Source organism: Triturus cristatus, chromosome 4_1, assembly GCF_964204655.1.
Source record: "Triturus cristatus chromosome 4_1, aTriCri1.1, whole genome shotgun sequence".
NCBI lineage: Eukaryota > Metazoa > Chordata > Amphibia > Caudata > Salamandridae > Triturus > Triturus cristatus.
In genome coordinates, this window is record NC_140585.1 from 937,917,116 (window position 1) to 937,944,565 (window position 27,450).

The 27,450-nt window shown below is 43.8% G+C and overlaps 1 protein-coding gene across 1 annotated transcript in view; it reads right to left on the reverse strand.

Annotated features, from left to right (window-relative positions):
• Window positions 1–4,404: 4,404 nt before the first annotated feature.
• Window positions 4,405–27,450, reverse strand: part of LOC146855872 (uncharacterized) — a 48,182-nt gene continuing 25,136 nt past the window's right edge. The window contains exons 2-3 of the mRNA XM_085653818.1: window positions 16,351–16,474; window positions 4,405–7,039 (exon numbers count right to left, since the gene is read on the reverse strand). Of these exons, the coding sequence (XP_085509944.1) occupies window positions 5,307–7,039; window positions 16,351–16,474 (1,857 nt within the window). The 3' untranslated portion in view covers window positions 4,405–5,306. The remainder of the gene's footprint in view (window positions 7,040–16,350; window positions 16,475–27,450) is intronic.

The window sequence follows — 27,450 nt, forward strand, 5'->3', positions numbered from 1 at the left end:
TAGCCATGCTTCGAAACTGCATGTAGCGAGATTCAGATAATTGTCCTTCCCAATGGCCGAATCGACAGCCATCAGGGCGGTGGTAACATTTTCAGGAGTGACCCTAGCCCATTCTCTTGACAGGGAGGGAGGGCCAGTGTGGGTCAAATGAGGTCAAAGGAAAGAAAAAAGGGACCAAAATGTTGTCAGTCCAAGGAAGTCTAATTGGAGAAGCTGTTCTGATAGAGGAGTCATTCAAGAAAATGGAATCGAGTCTATTACCGCTTACATGAATGAGTTTGGACACTAGTTGGGACCACTGTAGGGTGTCAAGATCTCCGATTAAAGAGGAGGCTACCTGGGAATCTGCTGCTCTAAATGTAAATTAACTAGTGGACAGCATATGCCAGGCCAAATTCTCACACTGTTCCCATTGGGCGCAGGGTCAAGACTGATTTGCATAGGGCTGGGTCCAAACTGGAATGGCATGGTGAGCAAAAAAATTATGGATTTGGGCCCAGATCTCTGTACTGGGGTGAATGTATGACAGTGTTCTGCATTCTGTCCATCAATTGTTCTTTTTGCTTTTGACACCCTGAGTCAAGCTATCCTGGCCGAAACCGGTCCTAGGATGCTTGTTTTCAGTCCAGGGAGGACCTGACCTGGCAGTTCGGTTTGGACTGTTCCCATTGGGTGTAGGGTCAAGACTGATTTGCATATAGCTGGGTCTAAACTGTAATGGCATGGTGAGCAAAAAGCGATGGATTTGGGCCCAGATCTCTGTACTGGGGTGAATGTATGACATTGTTCTGTATTCTGTCCATCAATTGTTCTTTTTGCATCCATCAAAAAAAGGGCATCGGGCCCGCTCTCTCAGAATGTCAAAAATCTTTGTTTGTGTTTGGGCAATGAGCGGCATTAATGGTGGTTGAGCATTTTATTACATTAACATCAGTGGGTGCGAGTGCGAAGTTAATGTTTGCATTGCAAGGTTTTCTCCCCTACCTGTATAGCGCTAATTTACTCCTTTCGCATAGGGGGCAAGGTCCTTGAGTTTCCATGAGAACTACCTATTCTGGCAGTTAAAACGGGAAGGGGGACTTGCCCCTTGCCCCGGCCGTGCTTGCCTTAGGTCCATCTTTGGAGCTGGACTGTTCCCATTGGGTGCAGGGTCAAGACTGATTTGCATATAGCTGGGTCCAAACTGGATTGGCATGGTGAGCAAAAAAAACATGGATTTGGTCCCAGATCTCTGTACTGGGGTGAATGTATGACATTGTTCTGTATTCTGTCCAACAATTGTTCTTTTTGCATCCATCAAAAAGGGCATCGGGGCCCACTCTCTCAGAATGTCAAAAATCTCTGTTTGGGCAATGAGCGGCATTAATGGTTGTTGGGCCTTTCATTACATTAATATCAATGGGTGCGAGTGAGAAGCTAGTGTTTGCATTGCACGGTTTCCTGGCCTACCTGTATAGCGCCAATTTACTCCTTTCGCATAGGGGGCAAGGTTCTTGGGTTTCCTGGGGAACTGCCTATTCTGGCAGTTAAAACAGGAAAACGGCGTCTCTAACCAATTGCGATAAGAAAGGCGGGGAAGTCTGCAGAGGTTGGAGCCTCCCAGCCCCCCCCACACGTCAGGAGAGCTAGTGAGTGCTACAAGAAAAGAAAAAGGGTTAAAAATTCAAAAAACAGGAGCCAGGCACCTCCCACACCCAGAGGTTTTACAAGGAACAGATAGCGGATACAAAATACACACACACAGGTGGGTAAGTACAACACTCCAGTGGTGAAATCCATTCAGATGGGAGTGTGAAAACAAGGAGACCTCCCCCCAGAGATCAGGTCTGACATATCTGTGCATCAGCCATATTAAAATAGGCCTCCTCAGGCCAGTTGTCAGTGTCTCCCGCCCATTGGGAGGAGTGGGGCGGGCAGTTCACAGAGGTTGGAGCCTCCCATACCCCCACACGTCAGGAGACCTAGTCCCTTGCACGTCCCCAAGTAAGGCAGCTCAAATAAAAAGGTGTCACACCTCTAAAAGTTAAAGAAAGGGGAGCCAGACACCTCCCAACACTGTGAGTGCTACAGGGAAAGGAAAAGGGTTCAAAAGAAAAGACACGGGAGCCAGGCACCTCCCACACCCGAAATGTGCGCGAGATGTCATTTAACCAGGGAATGGTGCTCCATTTATCCTAACTGATACAGTCCAAAATGATGTCTCTACAGAGTTGAGTGGCATATTAACCTACACGCTGACCCACAATAATAGTGGGGCTAACTGAACCCTTTCAGCTATGTATCGCTGGTTTAGCTCCAGGTGCATAATATGACAGAAGGATGTGAGTGGCAGGTGTAAAAGGCTCCGGCATATAACATTTTCCTCTAGCTGGAGAAGGGCAATCTTGTGGCATCCCCAAACCGCCCCCCATACATGGCACCTGGGACGCACTGTGCAATATATATACTTCCATCAGTGGCCAGATGGTTTCCCTTCCCCTCATGCATGGGAGGTTGAAAAGTTTTCTAGCTGACCTACACAGCTTAAGATATGAACTGCTCAACTGGAGCTGCCAGTACCATGAAGTATTAAAAATAACTCCAAAGTAGCTAACGTTATTTACACTGTGCAGTGACTGACCCTTGATATCAAGCCTGCAGGTGGCAATCCTACCTGGACCACAGGCCATGATCTGAGACTTGACATAATTGGTAACCAAGTCATGACTATCTATGAAACAGACAAAACTGTCCGCCAATGACCTGCTGGGCATTCAGTGTCCGGGCCAGCGGAACAGCATAATCCGCGTAGAGCAATGCTGGCACTGGAGTACCAGCAACTCTTGGCATGTCTACAGGGGTTAGTGTCAGGTGTGGGCAGAGGTACTTAATATATAATATAAAAAGCAGCGGGGCCAAAAGGCAGACTTGGCGCACTCCGTACTTCAAACAAACTTCAGGGGACATTTCTCCGGTCAAACTCACCTGCACCTTGGCTGTCGATTCACTCAATGTTAAAGAAAGCAAAATTTCACTTTGCAGTGACATCAGGGGTTATTCCTAGGAATAGACTGCCAATCAACTGTTTTTTTTTTTAACTATTGGATGTCTGTTTAGTAATTCACCTGTAAAACACATTAGCACTTGCAAGTTTCTGTTAGTTTAGCTCCTTTCTTTTCACCAGTCAGTGTACAAAAGTTTGTGACACTGTTTGTGGGTTATTACCACTGGTTTTTAAAACAGTAATTCATTATACTTACGTGGAACAAGGGATTCTAATCCCTGCTCAATAGTTTGCTTCTTTAAGGGTTTCTTGGTGATTATATATGCTTTCCATTTATAAATAAATGCAATAAAATGATCAAAAACACACTTTAAAAACTTCCTTTCTTGCATTTCACATTTTGATACTTAGGTCTCATGGGTGAATCTTGCCAGAGACACAGCATGTGCCACCTCGCAAAAAGGCTTAATCGCAGAGACAATATTGCTGTCTCTGATAATTAGGTAGGTAAACAAATGCAACCTATAGGTAAGGTCTACTGCTTCTTTGAATTGTTTTAATAAAGACTAGTGCGTTATTTCAAATGTTTCAGTTGTGATCCACAATTCTCTTGATAGGATGATACGGGATCTGATTTATGGTATGACACGACATTTATTGAACATATTGTCTTGGTATCAAATCATTGGAGGACGCAAGACACAGCCATGTCGCCTAGGATTCCTTGATCTAGTGCTCAAGCTGATTGAGCAGTTATAGCATATGAAATTGTTATCATTAAAAACCATTAGCTTTCTAACTGATGATATTTTTTAACTGGAATAAGACATAATGCTACATTCTGACTACTTTTTCAATGGCAAAAGTCATTGTTTCTTCATGTGACACAGCAGTATGAATAACAACCAGTTCTGAAGGCATGACCTGTGAATCCCAGACTACATGGACTGAGCCATTTGTGATGCTATTTTGTAACCTGAGCAGAAACATGTCAAACATCTATCCTTGTGTAACCAGGGTGGCTTTGTATCCAGGTAATTCACCACATCATTTGCTCTTAGAACATTTTCCCCTTAAAATTGCACAACTTGAGCTCCACAGTTTTCATATTTGTATGCTAAATTTCCCAGTATTTCTTTAAGGAAGAGATGAATATTACTCAGGATTCCAGTCATCCTAGCATTTTTATTTCTGCCAGTCACACATTTTATTCCTCTTAGAGCAATAATAAATTAAACTCATTTTATTTCGGGGTACCATGTACTTCTTGTTTGATGGGTCTTTTGGCCCGTCAGATTCCGTGGGTATCTTATGGAATGTCCTGCAATTCCTTTAAATTTTTTTCATGTAGAACCTATTTTTATTCTATTCTTGTATTAAAATCAAAATAGATTTTTCAGATTTTTCCTTGATTTCCATATGCTTTCATTCAGAATGAGTTGTGCAACAGTGACTGATACTTATGCGATTGGGGAACTTGATGTCTTTGCTTACTTGCCTTTTAAAACAATTCTTTGCAACCACACACTTCTGTACGTTAATCAGAACCAATTTCATTCTACCATGGTCAATCCCTTTAAATGAACCCAGTACAGTATTATTTTCTCTTAATTTATCTCTAACTCAAAAACAGTGCCATGTAAAAATTATGCTTGTTTGATAGATCCCGTGATCTGTATGTTTTTGACACACATTTGAAATATAACTGGCCTCTTCACTGTATTTGTTTTTGTCAGTCCTTCTCATAAAACAGTTTTCTCTGTTAGATATCAGGGAAAGAAAACATTTCAAGCTAAATTTCAGATTTATTTTAGCTGAAACTATGTGTGATCATTTTGTTCACTACTATACAATCTAATTGCATCTTTTTGCGCCATCAGCAAAGCCCATCTGTGAATATCTCAGAGCTAGTTAAATGGAGTATTGGTAAATGATAACAATGGAGGTAGGACATAAAGATAGCCATTAGATTACTTATCCAAGATGAATCAGATATATTCTTTCAGGAATGTCTGTTAATCAATAGTTCCTAACTCCTTTATTCCTACTGATTTGAAATGATACAAATGGACATGCAGTGGTATTTAAGTGGGATACTCATCATTTGGTGAAAGTGTGCAGACGTAGAATATTCAAATTTATAACACAATTAATTAAATATTTCAAAAACCAGGGAACAGCCTCATTAAGTAAAACCTGTGACAAGGAAACACAGTTATGTACATTGTCTTACACCATGAAGGATATGAAACTTACAAGCCATTGTCCCATAGCAATTGTGAATTAACTTAGACCCACTGTTTATACAGCAAATGTATGTGGATCAGCTTTCTGTCAGGATTGGTTCATCAGGCCTTAAGGAATACATTTGCAATTCTATGTGTATTCGCTGGTGTCTTCTCATGGCTGATGAGTATCCAAAGGTTTTCCCACAATCTCCACAAGTATATGGTCTATCCCCTGTATGTATTCGCTGGTGTGACAAAAAGCTTGATGACCGGCTAAAACACTTCCCACAAGAACTACATGCATAAGGCTTCTCTCCTGTGTGTGTTCGTTGGTGTGCGATGAGAGTAGAGGAATCACTGAAAGTCTTTCCACATTCAACACACGAATAAGGTTTTTCTCCGGTATGTATCCGTTGATGCTTGGTGAGGTTGGTAGACTGTCGAAACCTCCGACCGCATTCAGTACACATATATGGCTTCTCACCAGTGTGTATTCGTTGATGGGTAATAAGAGCGGCAGACTGACTGAAACTTTGTCCACAAATAGAACAGGTGAAAGGTTTCAAACCCTTGTGTATTTTTTTGTGTGTGATCAAGTTTGATGACCGGCTGAAACTCCTCCCACATTCATTACATTTATGTGGTTTCTCTTTCTTTTCTATGTGGATTAACTGATGAGCAGCCAGAGCTGATAAGTCACTAAAACTCCTTGCACACTGACAACAACTATAAAACTTTGCTACAACATGTATTCCTTGATGTGCAATCAGATTTGATAGTTCACTAAAGCTTTTTTCACATTCCCCACATGTGTAGGGCTTATCCCCACTGTGTATTTTCTGATGTGATATCAGGTGGCTTAAATAGTTGAAACTCATCCCACAATCACTACATGTGTATAATTTATTTACCATGTGTATTCGTTGGTGAGAGATCAGGTATGATGAACTGCTGAAACCTTTTCCACATTCAATACATGTATATGGCCGCTCTCCAGTGTGAATTCTTCTATGTACAACTAGGTTTGCGGACCGATTAAAACTTTTTCCACACACATCACATGTATATGGTTTTTCACCTGTGTGTATTCGCTGGTGGGTAATCAAATTTGATGATCGGCAAAAGCTTTTGCCACAGTCACAACAAGTATATGGTTTTTCTCCTGTGTGTATTCTCTGGTGTTTTATTAAAGTAGAGGAATCACTAAAACTCCTGTAACACTGAGTGCATTTATAAGGCTTCTCTCCTGTATGTATTCGCATATGTCTTGTTAAACCTGATGAACCCCTAAAGCTTTTACAACACTCTCTACATGTATATGACTTTTCTCTAGAGTGTAATCGTTGATGACTTAACAGCCTTTCTATCCAATGGAAAGTCTTCCCACATTCAGGACATGTGTATATGTTCTTCTGTCCTATATGTATCTGCTGATGAACAATTAGAGAAATAGACTGTTTAAAGCTCTTTCCACATTCATTACATATGAACAATTCCTCTTCCCCCTGTGTTTCTGGATGGGTCATTTCATTGGAGTTCTCACTCAATTTCTGAACACATTCATTATGTAGGTCTGTTCCGTCATCCGCATGTTCTTCATTTTGTTCAGTGATTTTACTTGCATCAACACCCCTTTCAGCTTTACTGGGTTGACATAGGCATACTTCCAAAGGACTATCTTGCCCCCGACAGCTTTCAAAGGAGGTTTCCGGTGTTAAATTCTCAAAAGTGTTCACTTTGGATTCTCCTACCACTTTTTTCTGTACTACCAACCTTTCAGTCTGATCTTCACAGTTTGTCTGACTTCCTTCAAGACTGGGTCTTGACTCTGTTAAATAAAATGAGACACTTTAAATGATTAATACACTGTTTTTATTAGATATGTTTGACAGTGCAATACAATCAGGTTTTTAATGTTGTACTGTTTTCAGTACTGACTGAAGTCAATTAATCAGTAGTTCCATTTTGTAACTCACTTACTCTCCAGCCTGCATACCCAATATAATGATGCAGTGAGTTCTTATTCCCTAGTAAGAACATTCTGTATGTGTTAAAGATGAAACGTCTAATCTAGGTTTGGTGTTGCAAGAGATATGACACGGGTCTAGATAAGATTAGTGTTTTGGATAAACAGTCTGACCCCAACAGTGGGAAGTGCATTGTTTAAACATCTTTTTAGCATGAGAAAGGCAGAACAGCAGTTGATAAAGAACAAGTTACTTAACTTCGGTAACGCATTATCTGGTAGAGACTATATCTAGTGTCAGATTCATAATCTTACAATGTACCCCAGGCGTGAGGCTGCTGGATCCGGAAGATTTTTCGTGAGCAGTAACCCTGCGCACCGGTAGGTGGCATCGATCGAATCGGCATCCATCGTCAGTGTCGTCCGCACATGTGATGTCGTGGTACCTAAATAGGCGTCACCCAAGCGCACTGACATCAGTTTCTTTTCACGACTTTCCACTCCAGAAGGGCGAAGCCATGAAGGACACTGACCACTGGTGTGTCAAAACTTGGGCCATGAAAGGGTCATAGTCGTCCCTAGAAATCCGTTTGCAGAGTGGGGAGGATGGGTGGGTTGGTAAGGAATCTGCCGCTAGATATATTCTCTACCAGCTGAGCGGTTACCGAAGGTAAGTAAATTGTTCATCTAATTGAGATATCTAGCCACAGATTCATTACTTTAGAATAGATACCCAAGCAATACCATGCCTGGAGGAGGGGCTGCAACCCAATTTCAAACGAGAAAGTCCCACAGGACCGAACAGTCAAAGTGCGGACCGACTGTCCAGACAGTAATTTTGGGTGAACGTTTTCAAGGAAGCCCACCTTGCTGCCTGCCAGATTTCGATGACTGAAACTCAGTGTGCTACTGCAGTGGTGGGCGCTTTAGCTCTGGTGGAATGAGCACGCAAACCTTCAGGCGGTTGCTTCTTGTCCAGTACGTAGCAAATTTTGATGCAAAGCATCGCCCATCTGGAGATGGTTCGCTTCTGCACTGCCCCACCTCTCTTTGCACCAACATACCCCAAGAATAGTTGGTCCTCCACCACGAAGTCTTTCGTGCAGTCAAGGTAGAAAGACAAGAATCTTTTTTGGGTCCAGACGGTGGAGTCACTCCTCCTCCTTAGAGGCATGTGGAAGAGCGAAAAAAGTAGGCAGGGTGATGGATTGGCCTACATGGAGTGACCACTTAAAGCAGAAAGGAAGCATGGGTGCGAAGCACCACTTTGTCAGGATAGACTAAGAGGTAAGACAGCTCAGATGATCAGATCTGCAGCTCATTTACTCTGTGGGCAGATGTAATTTCCACAAGGAAGGCTGTTTTCAAAGTGAGAAACCTGGGGGACAATTGTGGAAAGGCTTGAATGGATCGCACATCAAAAACATCTAAACCAAATTAAGGTCCCACTGAGGCATAATGAATGGCAAAAGAGGGAAGAAATGAGAAAGACCTGTAAATAACCTAAATACAATAGAAGACTTGAACAAACAGGGTTGATCAGGCAACCATAAGAGGGCAGAAATGGCAGAGAGATAGCCCTTAACAGTGTCCAGAGCAGAGACCTGCTGGGCAAGAGACAAGGTAAAAAGTAGAAACATAGAAAGAGGGGCAGAATTTTCTGCACACCGTGCCACAAATTTCTTCCAACAGCAGGCGTACAAAGTATTAGTAGAGGGATGCCTGGCTGCCAAGATAAAGTTACAGACTTCGGAAGGAAGGTCAAAAGCTATCAACTGTCGCTGCTCAATCTCCACACAAGAAGGCAGAGAGTAGACCGGTTCGGGTGGAGAACCCTCCCGAGCTGCTGCAACTGAAGATCTTCTCTAAGGGGCAGCCAGATTGTAGAATCGATGGCCATGCTCAAGCAGCTCGGGATACCAGACTCTCGGTGCCAGTCCCGAGCCACAAGGATAAAACGGAAGGACAGGTTGCAATGGTTGGGGAAGTAGGCACACTCTACCATACCAGTATAGACAAAGTTTCAAAGTCTTATTAAATTAATGGCCAAGTATTATCTGGTGGTCAAGAGAAAGAAGAGCCATCCATTCTTCCTCAATCAAAAAAGGTTCCAGAATCAACAACACTGTTCTCCAGGAAACACAGAGATAAATTGAGGACGTGGTTTCAATAGTTCTTTTATTTCCTTGTAAATATACAAGCCCCTTGCCAACAAGTATTTAATCTCGAGGTGTTCTTTTCACAGCAGACTTCCTCAGGGCAAAGTATCTAAAACAGAGTCATACCCCAAAATTTAGAATCCAATTTTTTACCGAAATGTTGAGGGAGCTGTGAAGAAGGCCCACAACCTGGGTCGGGTGACCCCAGACATGCCAGACATACTTGGGGAATATATCATATCTTTCTATAGATTAGTACATGACGGGTATGAGGAGCGAAACACCATGTGTCATGCTGAAGGATTTGGCAAACCTGTATGGGATTTCTTGTGAAACTACCTTAATACAAGGTGACATGTTAAGTAGTATTAAACGAGCCAAGAAAGTGACAGATCTATCCAAGGCTCTCCCCACTGCTGAAAGAGACCTTGTACCACTTCTGGATGGAGACGCTATTCATGAACAACTAGGCATTGTCGTCTGCCTGCCTTCCAGATGCTGAACCACCAGAAATACGCCCTAGTGTTCCAGCCACATCCACAGGCCCAAGGCCTCTTGACAAAGGGTCTATGACCCTACCCCGTCCTGCTTGTTGGAGTACCACATGGCGGTGGTGTTGTCCATGAACACTTGCACTAGCCTGCCCCCTAATGGAGCGGAGAAAGGCCTTCAATGCCAGTTGGATCGCACGGGGCTCCAATAGTTTTATGTGGAGTCCAGATTCCACTGGAGACCAGAGTCTTCTGATCTACAGCTCTCCCAGATGGCCACCCCATCCCAGGAGTGACACATCTGTCGATACTGTAAGATTTGGTTGGGGAAGGGAGAGGGGTGTGCCTCTATCCTGACCCAATAGCAGTGCGTGAGCCACAACTGGAGATCGTTCGCAGTTCTCGCCCGAAAGATCTGGACCGGGACAGAGAGATTCTCCTGATGCTGCACCCACTGAAACTTCAGGTAAAACTGCAGCACACACATATGCCATGTGGCATGTGTCAGCAGCAGGATGCAGCGTCGGAGTCAGTCTCACCGAAACCCAGAATAGAGGCTGAAATATCAGCATCATAGCCTTAATATCCTGGAACTGTCGCGCGGGAGGAGATGCCTATAACAGCACTGTGTCTAGAACAGCCAGAGAGCATCTGAGAGGGAGTCTGGTGTGACTTTGGCACATTGAAAGTGAACACCAGTGAGTGCAGGAGGTTTGCCATAGCTTGGAGGTGGGAGATGTCAGCCTGGGGCAAGCCCGCCTTCAACAGCCAGTCATCGCGATAGGGGAATACTGGCACCCCTGATATCTCTAGATGAGCTGCAACCACCCCGATCACCTTGGTGAAGACCCGAGCTGTACTGGTAAGGCCAAAAGGAAGCACAGTGAACTGAAAATGATTGTGGCCTACCGTAAACCGCAGATAACACCGATGGGCAGGCAAGGTGTGTATGTGAAAATTGGCATCCTGCATGTCCAACGCTACATTACAGTCTCCAGGGCACACCCGATCTGAGCAAACGTGAGCATTTTAAATTTCTCCTTCTTGAGGAAGAGATTGAGAGTTCAGAGATCGAGAATAAGACAAAGGCCTGTGTCCTTTTTAGGAACCAAAAAGTAGCGGGAATAATAACCACAGCCTACTTCTGGCACTCAAACCCTCTCTATGGCCCCCTTTGACCGGAGAGCCATGGCCTCCCCGTGGAGAAGTGACAGATGATCCTCCTTCAGCTGATCGTGAGATGGTGGTATGGAGGAAGGGTAGTCTCGAAGGGTAGTGAGTAGCCCCTTTGGACGGTCTGTAAAACCCACCTGTCCGATGTTATGGACTGGCAGCGGGGCAGTTGATGGCGAATCCTGCTGCCAACTGAGTGCCAATGGTAGTAAAGGGGCAGACTAGGAGGGTTTGGAGGCTGTTGCAGTGGCATCGGGGGTGGACTGACCGGACTGTTGGCCACCTGACACACAAGGTCTGTGGGTACCACACCCTCGGCCACGCAGAGGCTGGGGAGCCTGCACGACAAGGTGGCTGGGCTGGAATTGGCATGGCTGGAAGCCCCTTATGTAGCCACAAAAGGAGCAAAAGGTAGATTGAGATGGACGTGGGGCTGCAGAGAGGCCTAAGGACCTGGACGTAGCATGAGAGAACTCAAAGAGCTCCAGCACCAAATCTGCCTCGTTTGTGAAGAGACAGGAGCCATCAAAAGCATGTCCATGGGGGAAGCCTGGGCATCCCCTGGGTAGCCAGTCATTTTCAGTAGATGTGGCACCTAAGGGCCAATGTAATCGAAACCACTCTGTTATGTTATGTTAAACAGCACTTGTATCGCGCACAGCTACTCCAAGAAGTGTCCCGGCGCGAGCCACATGGGTTAGAAGACGAGAGAGCAGGAAACTATATAAAAAGTAGGGTCTTCAGTGTCTTTCTGAAAAGCTTAGGGTCACCCAGCGCACGCAACTCCACTGGGAGTTGGTTCCAGGCTACAGCACCCATCCGTGAGAGGGAGCAGCTACCGATCCTCTGCTTGCGGAACCTGGGGACGCATGCCATAAGCTTGGTGGTTGAACGCAACTGCTTAGCCGGAGCATAGAACCTGAATCTTGCTATCAGATAGGTCGGGCCATGCCCATAGAGAGCGGAGTGAACAATTACCAGAGATTTAAAGTTCACCCTCTCTTTCACCGGCAACAAATGGAAGCCACAAAGGTGTTGCCAAACGCTTACCCTTTTAAGGGAGGTTAAGAAGTAGTCAGGCTGCAACATTCGGAACAACCTGAAGTTTATTCAAAAGGTAGCCAGGCAGACCAATGTACAATGCGTTGGCAATGCGGGATGTAATCAAGGCTTGGGTGACCGTTTTCCTTGCTGTAATGGGGAGCAGCGGTAAGACCTTTTCATTGCCTTCAGAATACCAAAGCATATTTCTTATAATGTTTTGATCTGAGGGCCAAAGCACAATTTTTTCATCGAACCTGATACCCAAGTTCTTAGTAGATCCCCCGTGAGGAGAAGGCATGGGAGACTAGTCAGGCCAAAAGGAGTGCCAAGACTGCGGAGGGAAGTTACCAGAAAAGAGGATCTCGGTCTTATCCTCACTGCACTTCAATTGGGCTGCTAGTGTTAGCCACTGAAAGATTGCGGTCAGGCAGGTTTTAGCATGGGAACTGCTGGACTCACTTTTGTTCCAGGAGAAAAGGAGATGAGTATCATAAGCATAAGAGAAGACTTTGGCTCCAAGTTTATCTGCTAGCTGAATGAGGGGGAGACACAAAACTGCAGGGGGCTCAGTACGGAGCCTTGAAGAACCCCCGTAGTCAGATTCCGGGTGGCAGCCGCAAAACGTGGAATCCAGATTTGCTGAGTTCTATCCTCCAGATAGGATTTAAGCCAGTTCCAGACTGACCCTACCACAGCAATACCCTGGAGGCATGCGGGACAGTATTGAACGCTGCCAATAGGTCCAAAAAGATCAGGTCAGCCCTGCCCCCTGAATCTAATGTTTCACGTATGTCTCAGATATTTCAACCAGCGCTGATTCCTTGCTGTGTGAAGATCTAAAACCAGATTGGGCCAGATGAAGAAGTTCACGCCTTTCCACAAAGCCAGATAATTGTTTGTTGATCTGTTTTTCAAGGACCTTGGCCACAACTAGAAGGGAAATGGGGCAATAGTAAGAAGGAAGGGCAGAATCCAGTGTGGGTTTCTTGAGTAGGGGAACAATCATAGCCTGTTTCCAGGCAGAAGGTACGCTGGCTGACGAGAGGGATAAATTGAGCAGGGTATTAAGCATAGGGTTAATAACCTCGGTTGCAACTACCAATAGTTTAGTTGGGCAGGGATCAATAGGCAAACCAGATTTAAGAGTTTGTAAGACTGCCAGTAAGTCACTCACGGATATGGCTTCAAATACCTCCATTATAACAGGAGAGGTGGGAATTTTCATAGTAGTAGAGTCCTTTACTAGCAGCTGGCTATCACAGGCACCAAAATTTGCTTGTATATCAAGAACCTTGTTGATAAAGAAACTAAAAAGTTCCTAACACCATTCATGCGACGGTGCAGGGAAACTGATCTCAGCTTTGGGGGAAAGATAGCCTTTGACAATTGCAAAAATGTTTGGGGCATTAGTGCCAGAAGAGGCAATACGCTCAGCATAATGACGGCCTTTAGCTCTAAAAATGGAAGCATAGTATATCTTTTGAGCCTTTTTAAAGATCACTCTATCCTCTGGACTAGAAGTCTGTCTCCATTTGCGTTCAAGCTTTTTGCACTGTTGTTTCTCTGCTTTTAGAGGGCCAGAAAACCAAGGCTTAGTGGGGGAGTTCTATTACGCCTAGGCTGCACCGAAGGAGTGAGATAATCAACCACTTTGTTGATCCAGCTATTGTAGCTCCTAACAGCTTCCTCGATTTCTCCTGACAGCACAGGAATGGACTCGGCTAACACTAAACTTAATTTTCCACGGTCGATCTTATTAACAGATTTCCCCTGTTGCCTATTGGCCATACTGGCCTGCTTCAGCTTATTCTGAACTTGGCAGGTGAATTTGATCAGGGAGTGGTCCTACCAAGTCACAGGCAAGGGTTCCTCCACTAAAAGTGGCATATTAGAGCAAACAAGATCCAAAATGTGGCTGCCCGGATGGGTGGTAAGAGTGACCAATTATTGCAGATGGTCTTGATTCAAGGTAAGCCCAGTGAGTCGGTCGTGTCAAGCCTGCATCAAATTGTGAACTTTGCTGCATCTCTCTTGTCAGTAATAGCTTGGGAGAGTATGGCCCGGGCCTCCTCAGAGACCTGTGGCAGCACTTGCGCAACCGTATCCCACAGACTATGGGAATAATGCCCCAAAACATGTGCTGTTCACGGAATGCAGTGCCAGGCTGGTGGATGAAAACATCTTCCCACATATGTCCAGCCTCTTGGCTTCCCTTCCAGGGGAAAGGTAGGGAAAGCGCCAGTGAGGGCATCAATGAACGTGATTAAGGGTTCCGAAGTGGGACCTTCTCAACACACCAGGAGGTAATCCTCAAAAGAAGTTGACAAAAGATTGAAAAAAGGCCTGTCAAAAAGCAACAGAAGGGTAGCTCTTCGGATCACTGCTGGCTGGCGCAGAAGGAGAAGAATTGACAGCAGGAGTTGACCACAGGGCCTGGTCTGTGGCCAACCCCTGCATGCAGCCAACACCATACTGCGCACAGTCTGGCTGCAGGAAAGGCCGTAAGGTCAAACCCCACATCCAGCTAACCCCATGCCATGCACGGCCTGGCCACAGGAAAGACCCTATGGCCAACCCCGCATGGAGCCAATCCCATGCCATGAAAGGCCAAAGGCCAGGCCCTGTGGCTTACACCCTAAAGGCAGTCGACCTGGGTGGGGGCACACAGCTCCCCTCCCCAGGACAATTTTAGGCCCAGGGATCCTATCCCCCGGGACCCACCGCATTTTTTAGGGGATGGGAGTGCGTTGCCCCATCCACTGCCGTATTTTGGCCCTGGGGCCTCGTCTTATTGTAAAATGGGAGGGGGCACGCAGCCGTGCAGCCTCCCAGGCTAATTTCGGCCCTGTTGACCCCATCTCCCAAGGCCCGGCAATTTTCTGATGGGAGAGAGGGGCACGCAGCCCTCCTCCTGGGCCAATAGTGACCCTGGGTACCCCATCCCTGAGGGCCAATGAAATTAATCATTAGGGAGGGGGGCCCCCCTCCTCAGGCCAAAAATCTGCCACGAGGACCCCATCGCCCTGGCCCAGGACACATAAAGAATGGGGATTGGGGCACAAAGCCCCCATCCCTGGCCTAATAGTGGCTTCGGGACCCCATCCCCCAGGGCCTGGCCAGTGAAGTGTGGGTCCCATTGAGCCCACCCAGGGCACCCATTTCCTCTTTGTTGGGTGGTGCAGGGGGGAGCCCCGCAGCCCCAGTCAAATCCCCGCCTCCAGCGGGACCCGGCATTGCTCCCGCCCGGAGCAGCAAAACAAGAGCTTTAAAATTGCTCCCACATAGCGAGAGCAAACAGAGGTTTCCCCTGCCTGCACAGGTGCTGGGAGGGAAATTGCTACGTCCTTGGGGTGGGCTCCCCGGGGCATAGCTGAGCCTGACCCTAGGGGAAGGGGTCCAATAATGGCTCCAAGAGGGGAGCCGTGCAGCCCCTCTTCCATTTTTTAACACTTGTGGTTCCCCCTCCCCATTATTGTTTCGGCTGGGCCCTAGCGTGTGATGGTTGCCGTGGCCAAAATTGGCCCAGGAGGAGGGCCGCATGCCCCCCTTCCAAAATATAGACGGCCAGGCCCTGGGGTGGTGGTCCCCGGGGGGCCCCATTTCCCTTCACAATATTTTGCTTGCCCTAGGGTGTGGGGGTCCCTGAGGCCAAACGCGGCCTGGAGAGCGGGGCCACATGCACACCGCTCCCCTAATTTGATAAAAAACCTATCCCCCCGGGACCTGCCTAACTGGGGGGGAAATTAAAAAACAAGCACGGGAGCCCACGGAGTCTGAGCCCCAAGATGGCTGCCAACACTTCCTGGATCCTACGATATCTATATTTCTTTTTTCTTTAATAACTCCAAAACTACTAAATTGATCTACACCAAATCATAAAAAGAGATCTTTCTGGAGCAAGATCTAGCTTTCTGACCAATTTGGTGTAATTCCGTCCTGCGAGCATGTCTAAAATTCCTATTGGAAATTGCATGGGGAGTTTTTTGTCTTGGACTCTGCTTGACGAATCAACCCATAACTTTCAAGACAGCAGCTGGAGTGGCAAACTAGTTTTGAACATTTCGTGAAGATTTATCAAACAGCGCCAAAGTTATTAGCAAAACAAAAAAACAACCCCCGAATTAGAGAACATGAATTAAACACTTACAGGCTACATATCACCGATCCTGACTTGAGCTTTTCCTTTCTCACACCACTCAATATGAATGAGTTTTTGAATAACGCTGGATATGTACAACCACTATGCATATTACAGTCTAGCAATCAACTAATAGCCTGAGTAAGAAAGAGGAAAATAATATATTACCAAGAGACATAAATGTTTCATCACTTGACGCCGTCGTTTCCATGCAACACCCCTTCTGATCTTGCTCAAAAAGTTCCAACTGCTTCTCAGAAGAGAGTCTGGCATCATCCAGGTGCAGTGGAACCTGAAACAAAAAATAACCCCCTTTTAAGACATATCCGAAACACTTCTCCTCGTCCTCAACACTGCGCATTACCCTCTCCAGGTAACTTCCTATTTCCATCCTCAGTATTTCATGCAGTGACCCAACAACCACGTAGCATTTAGTGCAATACTTTACTTTTATTTCAAGAATATTTTATCATGGAGAAGGACACACTGGTAAAAATGTACTTGTTGAGCAAAGTTGTACGTTCGTGACATAGCTCAGCTAGTTACTGGGCACCCTAGAATTGGTGTGCATTGACTCCACAATCTGACAACTGATTCCCATTTACGGTTACTATCAATCTGAGGGGTACTAAAGTATAAGGTAGCCCAGGCACCACAGGAAATCTTTAATCTATCGCACAATGAACCTTAAACTGCTTGCATGAGAATTAAAGCGGAATGCATTTCCCATGCTTTTTGGAACTTGGGCAGGAGGTGGGAGAGCTTCTTTCATGTGCTGTAGAAATAAGGTTAGCTGTAATACAGAATACTTTGCACCTTGCGCTGAATTGAGATTGTTATTATTGGCATAGCTTTAGCAATGATTTTTTTATCAATGATGTCTCCGTATGAGCCAGGGGAATAAAGAGAACTCCCAAGCATGTTTATCATGAACCCCTTAATTTATATTCCCTTTTGTCAAGCCTGTTTTGTGAAAATAAAATGTTTTAAAAACTTTCTCAGTTCCTCATTCCAAGTTGAATGCTAAGTGAGGGTGGAAATTCTGGGTCAGGTAAATTCGATACTGGGTGGTAATCGCATGCGAGGTGTTCAGAATTATGTTTATTTTCCAGGGTCCCATGGTATTTGCTTTACCTTACCTGGATTTATCAACTGATAAATGTAGTAGTAATATTAGGTGTGGAAAACTCACATACAAAGTTTTCGTGAGGAAACTGTTTGTGCATGCACTATTTCGTCTGTAAGTATCAAACCTGGAGTAATAGCATCTAGAATTACTGTGCATGTGCAAAAAAAGGAACAGGAATAAGGCAATATGTAATTGTAAAATACCAAATACATATGCCACTTCCTGTGTAATCAAAGGCAGCCTTCTTAGCACGTGCAGACTTGTAATCAGAGAACCCTGTACGAATTACATTTTGCTGCATGCATTCTGTTTACAATTTGAGGATTACCATCCATCTCCATACACCAAATCTATTCAGCTACATTTAGGCGTTTGTCTTATAAAGATGGCATCTGGGAGACAGTACAAATTGACAATTTCTGGAAGGGTGCTGCAGGTTCTGGCCGAAGAGGTGGTTAAAAAGCTGCTCTTCAGCCCCAATACCGCGAGCAATTCCTTCAAGGCTTGCAGAATTATTATTATGGTGTTGACTGTTCTCTCCCAGTGCCCCCGTTTCATTCTGGTGCAGGCCCTTCACCAGTGGCTAGGGTGTTTGGCCAGCAGTTCTCTCACTCTTCTCTTCAGGTCGCTAAATCATGTCATATGGTTTATACTTTCTCTAAGTAAAACTGTGCATTTGTTGGACAACATAACCATCAGAACTGTGTGAGACTGATTCCACGCACACCATCTGCATATCCAATGGAATAGAATGGAACTCGTAATATGGCGGATAGGATATCAATCACGTTTGAGATGGGGTAACCCGTCCGCCAAACTCGTAATCAGGCCCTTAATGTTAGACCTATCAGCCTTAGGGTGGTCTTCCACTAAACGTTTTGCTTGTTTCCCACCATTTATGTTGAAATTCATTTTTGTTAGCCATGGAACTGTACACTGTGACACTGCTAACCAGTGCTATAGTGCTTGTGCACACTCCCCTAAACATGATAAAAAATGGTTTACACCAGACTGACATATTGCATTTACTTAAGTCCCTTGTAGAGTGGTATTGGTATAATTTACCTAGTTGGTACATTCCTTTTCCTCTCCTGTCCTTGCCCTGTTGGAGTGTGCCCAGAGCATTATCACCTAAAGGTTCCACAGCTGACTGGAACCTCTGGTGGTGTATTGACGTTAATAAAGACTCTTCTGACCTTAAAAAGTGTCTTCAATTCTTAACACTGGCAATGATCTTTGCTGTGTGGGGACGGCCTCACCACATCCCCAACCAATTCTCCAGTGGCAGTGGTACATGCGGACAAATTACTGTACCAGACGGTGAGAGTATTTTTACACCTCCTAGTATCCTTTCTTGAAAACAACACCTCCTAGTATCCTTCCTTGAAAACTCTCTTTATGTAAATCTCCTCTCTATTTCTACAGCGGGTCTGCTGCGCAACAGTTTCATCGTTAACTACGAGTGACTTCTCGGTACAAGTCTTATTCCTACCTTCAATACTGCAAGGACCCCCAGTCGCAGCATATTGACTCAGACACCCTGGTGCTATCAGGGCCTTCTACAGCTGTTTTCTGCCTCATGTTTCCCTGGTATCAGAGCCCGACGTGTTCCTGTGGAGGGGGGTCCCTGCCTCCAAGCCTTTCTATCCAGTTTTAGGAGCCAAAGTGCGCCTGCGGAGGGTGTTTTGTGCCTCCAAGCAAGCCTTGTGATTACTAAGGGCGTGTTCCTCAGCGGAGCTAAAATATCACCGCTGACTGTTCAGATTTCCAGGCCTCGCTGAGTCAGGGGCGGTTTCATCTATGTGACCCCGGTCTGCTTCGCGCTGATGGACTCAGAGAGAAATAAGATAAATAAACAGATAATTTCATGAAACTAGGGCAGGTTGCCTACCGGCCTCTTCATTGCAATCGGGCTGTATACTGGTACTCTTATAATCAGTTGATTTTCTTCTGTTCAGCATTCAAATATTTCATGCAGTCTCCTTCACGCTGATGGGCACAGCTGCTCCTGCCATGTTCCATGCATTGAAAGGAATTTAATGCCGACATATCCAGCATTTTCACGTGTGTGCCATGCAGTCAATGCAGCCTCGCGCTGACAGGCACAGCTTCTAATTGATTTTGTTCTGCCTGTTTGCTCTCCATCTCACGGATAGGTACAGCATCTTCCGGGAATATTTCTCCAAATAAGTTTCCAGATGGGGAAGTATATTTTGCCATACACAGAAATCCTTTGTGTGCGTACCAAGCGGTCAACACTCACACTTACAGGCACAGCTGCTATATATTTGGTCGTCAGCTTTTCTTTCTGCTGATGGGTACAGCATGTTGCAGGGATATTTTATCAAGTAAATCTTCCAGTTGTAAAATGTTTTTTTCTTTCAAAACATTTTCCAGGTTGTGAAAGCAATATTTTGCTCTGAAAAGTATTCATGTAACCAATGCGTATCTGTCTCTGATATGCACAACTGTTAATTGATTAAATTGTTCAGCTTTTCTACTAGCTATCTCTGGTAGGCACAGCTCATTGCGGCACGTTTTTCAGCAACTCCAATTTTTTTATGGGCTATGCCTCATATAAGATTTTTTGTATTTCTTGTCACTGTGAGTTGCTCAAAGGATCGCACTATCTTCTTGGGCTAGCATTTCAGGCTGGAAATTTTGTGTTGGTTTAAAGGACAAAGAACTCATATTTGCACTGCTGCATGACAATCACATTTGTGGTAGCACAAACTATAGTAGTTATTACCTGTCCTGTTTAATCAACCCATAGCATTTTGTCTGTACAAAATGGCTGCTACAAATTTGTCACAACCGCCTCCATTGTTAAATGATGTGGGAGAACCGAATCTACCTTGGAAACAATAGAAAGGATTGTTTGAATCTTATCTTATATTGGGTGTGGGGGATTCTCCTCACTGCAAAAACAACACATATTACTTCACAATCTAGGGGTAGAGGGAAGCAAATTGTATGAATGACAACATCACAGAGTCTCCCCAGGATGATGGAGACGGTGATGATGATGATGAGAATGTATATCAAGTCACTATGAACAAATTAGAGATACATTTTTGTAAAAAGATAAACGTGGTGTTAGAAAGACATACTTTTTTTTGAGAATGCAAGGAGAAGGAGAAAATATGAAATCACACATTGCTGTTTTGAAGGAATTATCCAATACTTGTGAGTTTGAACTCTTAACAGATTCCCTTGTCAGGGATCAATTAGTAAGGTGCACTAATAATTCCAAAATCCAAGAAAAGCTTTTGGTTGTGAATCCTGGTCTTAAAGAAGCAGTTGGCATTGCAGTGAGCATAGAACATACTGCTGCCTGCATCAAAGAAATGAAAGTAGGAAGTGACACCACAGCAGAGGTAAATAAGCAAGACATCAATAAAGAGTTTAAACACAAAAACAGGCACCTAATGGTAGCAAAATCAAATGCTATAGGTGTGGCAGCCCAGGTCATCTCACTGATAATGTGTATTGTCAGGCCACAATGATAATATGCCAGCAGTGTGGGAAGAAGGGCCATTTGGCACGAATATGTAGAGATCTGCAATCCAAACCTGCGTTGGTGGTGGAACAAGATAAACCACCTGAGGCTAAATTAATATTCCAATCACAGAGCAGTACTGATGTAATCCGTTTTCCTTCTTCCTAAGTTACTCTTGATAACAAGCCTATTTCTGTGTTCGCTGACTTGTGTTCACCATACACTTTGGTTGACAAGGATATTTTTTGACAATTGCTCCCAACATGCAGAATGAGTGAGAAGGGCCCAACATCAGATTGGGAGGATACAATGGGGTTTCAATACTGTTACTGGGCAATGACCTCTATTGAAATTGGTTTCAAAGGAAGGAACACTGTGGGAAGAACTTATGTCACAGAAAAGGGTTCCAATTTATTAGGCTGGAGGCATCAAAACTAGACCCCAACAGTCCAGCCCAAGTACTCCCAGTGGATCCTTCTTTGTGTGGTAGTGATGTCTGCAGTGATTTTCCTGAGGTTTTCACTGAGAATTTGGGTTTATTAAAAGAATATCACGACTGCATTAAATTAAAATCCAAGGCTCAACTTATAGCACATAAAGTAAGACCTATTCCTTACATTATGCATGCACCCTTGAGGAAAGAACTTTCCAGTCCTTTAGAGTAGGGTGTAATTGAGCCTACAGAGAGTTCACAATGGTTGTCTCCAATAGCATTAGAGACTAAAACCTCTAACAAGACATATGATTATGCATAGACCTCAGGGATCTTAACACTAATATATGGGTGGACAGACATCCCCTGCCACACATTCATGATATCCTCACATTGATTAACGGTGCAAGCGTTTTTTAGTATTTTGGACTTATCCTCTGCATATCACCAGGTGGAGCTACATCCAGATTCACGCCACCTCACCTCTTTTCTAACTCCTTTGGGTGCATTCCAATATTTGCGAATGCTTTTCGGTTTGGCATTTGCTGCGGCCGCCTTTCAAAGGATAATGCAGCATGTGTTAAAGGATATACCTGGTTCTTTAGGTTTCAAGGACGACATTCATATCCAAGGCAGGGATGTGAGAGAGCATAATAAAATGCTTAGGAAAGTGTTAACTGAGCTACGGAGTGCAGGGCTCACCTTAAAGAAGGAAAAATGCAGAATTGGTGTGGGATCTGTAGAATATTTCAGACACACCATCTCACAAGATAGCATAAAGTCCAAACTGAACCTTGTGGAAGCCATTCAGCATTCTGTAGCTCCCACGAACGTCGACGAGCTCAAATCCTTTTTGGGGCTTTCAGAATACTACTCCAAATTTGTATAGAATTATGATAGTATTGTGGAGCCTTTACACAAATTACTTAAGGCGACAATTCCTTTCATATGGCACTAAGTTCCAAAGTGCGTTCACATCTGTAAAGGCTAGCATTATAGCAGCCCCTTCGCTGTGCAGATTTTACCCTAGCAAATCTATCTTGAGCATGGAAACCAGCAATAGGGGTATAGAGGCTAGTCTGACACAATGGGTGGATTGTATGGATGGTAATAAACAGGTGGTTGCTTTTGCTTCCAGGGCACTGATAGGGGCAGAGAAGAACTTTTCAGTTGTGGAAAAGGAGGCTCTTGCATACTTTAGGGCAGTTAGACATTTTAGATTCTTATTATGGGGCATACCTTTCACCATCAAAACCAACCATAGCCATTAATGTATGTGTTTACAACCAAAGGGTCAGTCAGAACAACACCTAGACTATACATATGGATTTTGGGGTTGGAAGGTTACAATTTCAAGGTACAATATCTCCCTGGGGCACTGAATGTGGTAGCAGATTTCCTGTCTGCAAACCTGTAGAAGAAAAAGGGGACACCAGTGTTGAAGAAGACAAGAAAATAGTAATTAAATTGACGAGTATGAACAAAGAGGAGTGAGAGCAATGTTTGAGATCTGACAATGAAATGAGTTCCCTGAAAGAATGCATACAAAATGCGTGGTTGGAAAACAAAAATGAAGTTTCTGCCATATTGTCCAAGTACTCGGAAGTCAGATTTAAATTAAGTACGCAGGACGTTGTACAGGGGGGTGTCAGGGCTCACCTTCAGCTTCTTGCTGGTTTCTGTTGTCTTGCACAGGAACAGAAGTCGCTAGCTTCCCAACTCCCACTTCCAACCACTCAGCCCCAAGATATACCTTGGCGCTAACTGATTAGTGAGGGGGAAGGGGGAACGTGGATAAAATAATAAACTTTAAGAAGAGACTGGTTCTGGACCTTCTGGTTTTCTATCTGGATATCTTCTTCAGCTTTCGCACTGCCTACCGAAGACTCCTAAGGAAAACTAAACACACAACAATTTTATTTTTTCCCTTCCTCTACACTATCCTATCTCTTTTCTACATTTCCCTTGAGATATGCTACCTACCCAAAATCCTGAACTCCGTGCCTCTCTTCCTGACCAACTCTGTTTTCTTCTTTCCTTGTTATGGATGTCTTTTAATTATCTGTAAAACAGTTACTTTTTGATTATAACCTATTTATTCCTTGAGCGTTTATCTAATAACCTTTTTTTATATATAACCTACCAGCAGTTGGTTTACTGGGGGCTTTCTCTTTTATCACGTCGTCTTTTCTTTTTCTGTTCCTTAAATTCTATAACTCTTAGCTTCTAGATTATTTCTTCCTGAATTTTTAACCCTTTTTTCTCTGTTCTCTTTCTCTCCTCAGGTTTATGCTGTGCTGGAATAACTCTGGTAAGTCTTTCTCCTCACATCTCTTTCCCCTCCTAGTTTACAGTTTTTTAATTGTCTGTGATTCTGCACCACTCTAACTCTCTTCACAAAAAAAATCGTTAATGTTCTCTTTTTTCTTTTACAGGACCCAGTATACTTATAAATGCAGTCAACGGTAAGTTTTAATTACTTTCAGCGATATTGCGTCTTTTGGCATTACTTGACATTATTTATATGCCTGAAAACCTTTCCTGTAATTCACTTAGCTTTCTACTTGTTCTCTGTCAGGTGTAGCTGAATCTTCACTCGGAACTGAAGAGACGAGCCGACTCCTATCTCTACTCCGGTAAGTCTTTCACTGCGAACTCCAAGCGTCTTCTTTTTTCTTCAAGTAAGTATCGGTTCTATGACTAAGAGACAGGTCACGAAGGGGTGGCTCTCTGAAAACTTCGTACTCAAGGGTAATACACTTCAAACTGGGAACACTCGCAAAACAGTCTTCTCTGAGGAAAAGTCTTTAGTGAAGTGCGCAATACTTCAGGCGTGCACGCGTCACATCAGCCTCTCCGGATTTGCAAACAACTAGACCGCAGACCCCAGCGCCTTAGCGGCCATCTTGGAATTGCGGACATGCCACCAACTCGACCATTGATGCCTGTTCAACCCTGTAGCACCACTTGAGTTTAACTCCTAGCGCATCGCTTTGAAACTCGCATTAGGGATCCTGACAGGGGGAGAAAATTGTAGCCCCAGAGAGGTTGAGAGAGAAGATTATTGACTTAGCACACGTGGGACATTTTGGGCATCGTCTCACTAAAAATAAAGTACGACTGGATTACTGGTGGCCAGGCATGGATACAATGTTTGAGGCCAAAGTGAGAGACTACGTGGAGTGCATGAAGAGTGACAAAATGTACCAAGCCAGGAAGCCTCCTCTTTCTCCTCTAGAGGTCCCAGATACTCCTTTGACCAAATTAGCCCTTGACATAATTGGTCCCCTTTATCTTAAGGCATTGAATTAACATTTTATCTTTGTATAAGCTGATTATCACACACATTGGGTTATAAAGAAATGTGTACACCAGATTAATACCAACTCCTTTATGCGGTTTCTTAAAGATGTTTTCTATGAGAAAGGCATTCCGGACATCTTAGTGACGGATAACGGGGTACAATTCACATCTGCTCTCATGAAAGATTTCCTTGCCGATCCTCAAATACATCACAAAACTGCTTTATATTGCCCACGTGCGAATGGGTTAATAAAAAGAATGAACCGCATGGTTAAAGAATGTTTATAGAGAGTGGAAATGATGGGCACACCGGCCTAAACTGCTCATCAGGACACTTTGTGGGCGTATCACACCACACCCAATTGTATCACAGGAATCGCTCCGTTTGCATCCTTGAAAGGTAGAATTCCCAAAAACAAATTATCGGCTACATGGTTACGGAAGAAGGGTGTGTGTGCTGCACATGCTTGACATATCTAAGAGAATTTTCCCAACACCAGAATAAGTACAAAAACAGATTTTAGCAAACATGTAAAAAACTCCTGAATTTCAAGGAGAGTGGGTCCGTGTAGAACTTCCTAAACCACAGAGGAAAAATGATTCTAGGTACTCAGAGCCATTTAGAATTCCCAGGGTGGGGAGACACGTAGTGCATCTTGAAAATGGTGAAACCTGGGGAATGGACAAAATTGTTTCACACAAGCCCAGTCGCGAGTCTATTGTGGACTCTGCAGCAAAGGATGTGCAAATGGATACCAATCTATACAATGCCAGAAGATCTCAGAGATCAAAATTCTCTCCTGTTTGGCACAGAGATCATAGCATTAAAAGATAGTAATTGTCTTGTTAATTCAAACATTTATACTCTTGTTAACCAGCGTTATGTTTAACTACACTGCTTCTTGTTCCTATTGTTACATCATAATATATCAAGGTTGTGGGGGCACCATTATTAAGTACTGTCATTGGGTCACATTTATTGCTTGCGTTATGGACCTGGTTATTGTTTTTGAATGTTTCTCTCATTGCTAAGGGGGGTATGTTACAATTTACCTTGTTGGTGCATTCCTTTTCCCCTCCTGTCCTGACCCTGTTGGAATGTGCCCAGAGCATTGTCACCTGAAGGTTCTACAGCTGACTCTAGCTGACTGGAACCCGTGAAGGTGTATCAACGTTAATAAAGACTCTTCTGACCTTTACCACTGTGTAATAATTAACGATGTAGATGAAAAGAGATGATTAAAGTAGGTTTATTAGATCTTTAGTACAGGATCACAGAAGAATCAGGTCTTAAGTATAGTAATATAGAAAGCCCCACCAGGAGCAGCTCCCTTGCTGCTCAGCCCAATATCCCAACTGACATCCATCCACCAGGCATCCTCCACATACTATTTTTACATCACACACACCAACATTCCACTATTCATCCACACTGGCTGAGCAGCAAGACAGGTAAGTGGGGAAGATACATAGCACCTAATCCAGGATACCACACACCTTCCCCCTTAAAGGAACGCAAACAAATGAATAATACAAGCATAGAGCATGGTCATTGTAAAATTGAAACTTACAGTAAAACCATAAATGAATCCACTACAAATAAACAAAGAATGTCACAACACCTGACCACCTCTTCCCCCTTTATGGATCAAATAAAGGAATGTAATTGTCAAACTGTCAATACATAAATCTTGCACCAAATTTTTTTAAAACAAGAAATTGATTTCTAGGTCACCAACAGGACATACTAGTTGGCCAGACCAGCATGTTGATGGTAACAGAGAAAATAGAAATTTAAAAGCACAAGGGGTTACTCACATTAATATAAATCCATAGATCGTAAATAAGTAGGTGCGAAGTCACTCACAGGTACCATGTGAAAAAACACCTATAGAAAATTATAGCTTAAAGCTACTACAACACATACAATTCCTATGAAGAAACTTGTGAACAAACATGTAAGAATATTGTAGGTGACTAATCCACGGGCAGTACTTTAAGTAAAAGTGGAAAGTCACATGCAAAGTACTATAGAATAAATAATATGTAGAAAACAAGTGTGTGACGAATCCACTGCACTAAATTGAAGAAAGGTGGAAGGTCACATGCTAATATGCAAACGCATAGCACTGTAAATTGAATAAATTTAATATTATGCACTAACGGTCACATAGCCAGTAGGCAATATCTTAATTAATAAAAGTTAATCTACTGAAATTCATAAGAAAACAGTGTGAACAACCATATCACGTAGTTAAGTAACCTACAGTAATAATGTAGGTGATGTATCCATTCCTAAGAGGAAGAACATGGGCTAACAAACGTATACTTCAAAATGGGAGTTCCCAAACTGAACCATATAGGTAGAAATGAATTTGACCCCCAAAACAGTAGAACAAATCCTTTTAGCATGCTTAAATAAACAACTGAACTGTAGAAAATGAGAAAGTATAAATCACCCATCCTTTTTATAACTGCGCCAATTGAGAAGGCGAATGTACTTTAGTTGAAACACTGAATGCCTGTAAATTAACAGTAATAAATTAAAGCAAATGTTACATTGCGACACTACTCTCACTTGACCGAACACCGACCCATAAAAGAAGATTGTAGTATCCTGAAGCTTGCAGTTCCTTTTCCGAAAACGCTGTGGAGACTGTGTTGCTAGTCTTCCAATCTGCTAATCTTTAAAGAACTGACGTCAAAAGCCAGAATATGTGGTCCATAATAAACGCTGCCAAGAGATCATAGTAAAGAACTCGATCTGACCAGTCACAGGGATAGGCGGGTTGTTGAATTTAGTTTAAAAAAAATGGAAGCGCCGATTAAATTAACTTTATTTTGCCACACGCGAACCGAGGCTAGCGTCACGAATTGTAGTACTCCAGAGAAAGTTCAAAATGG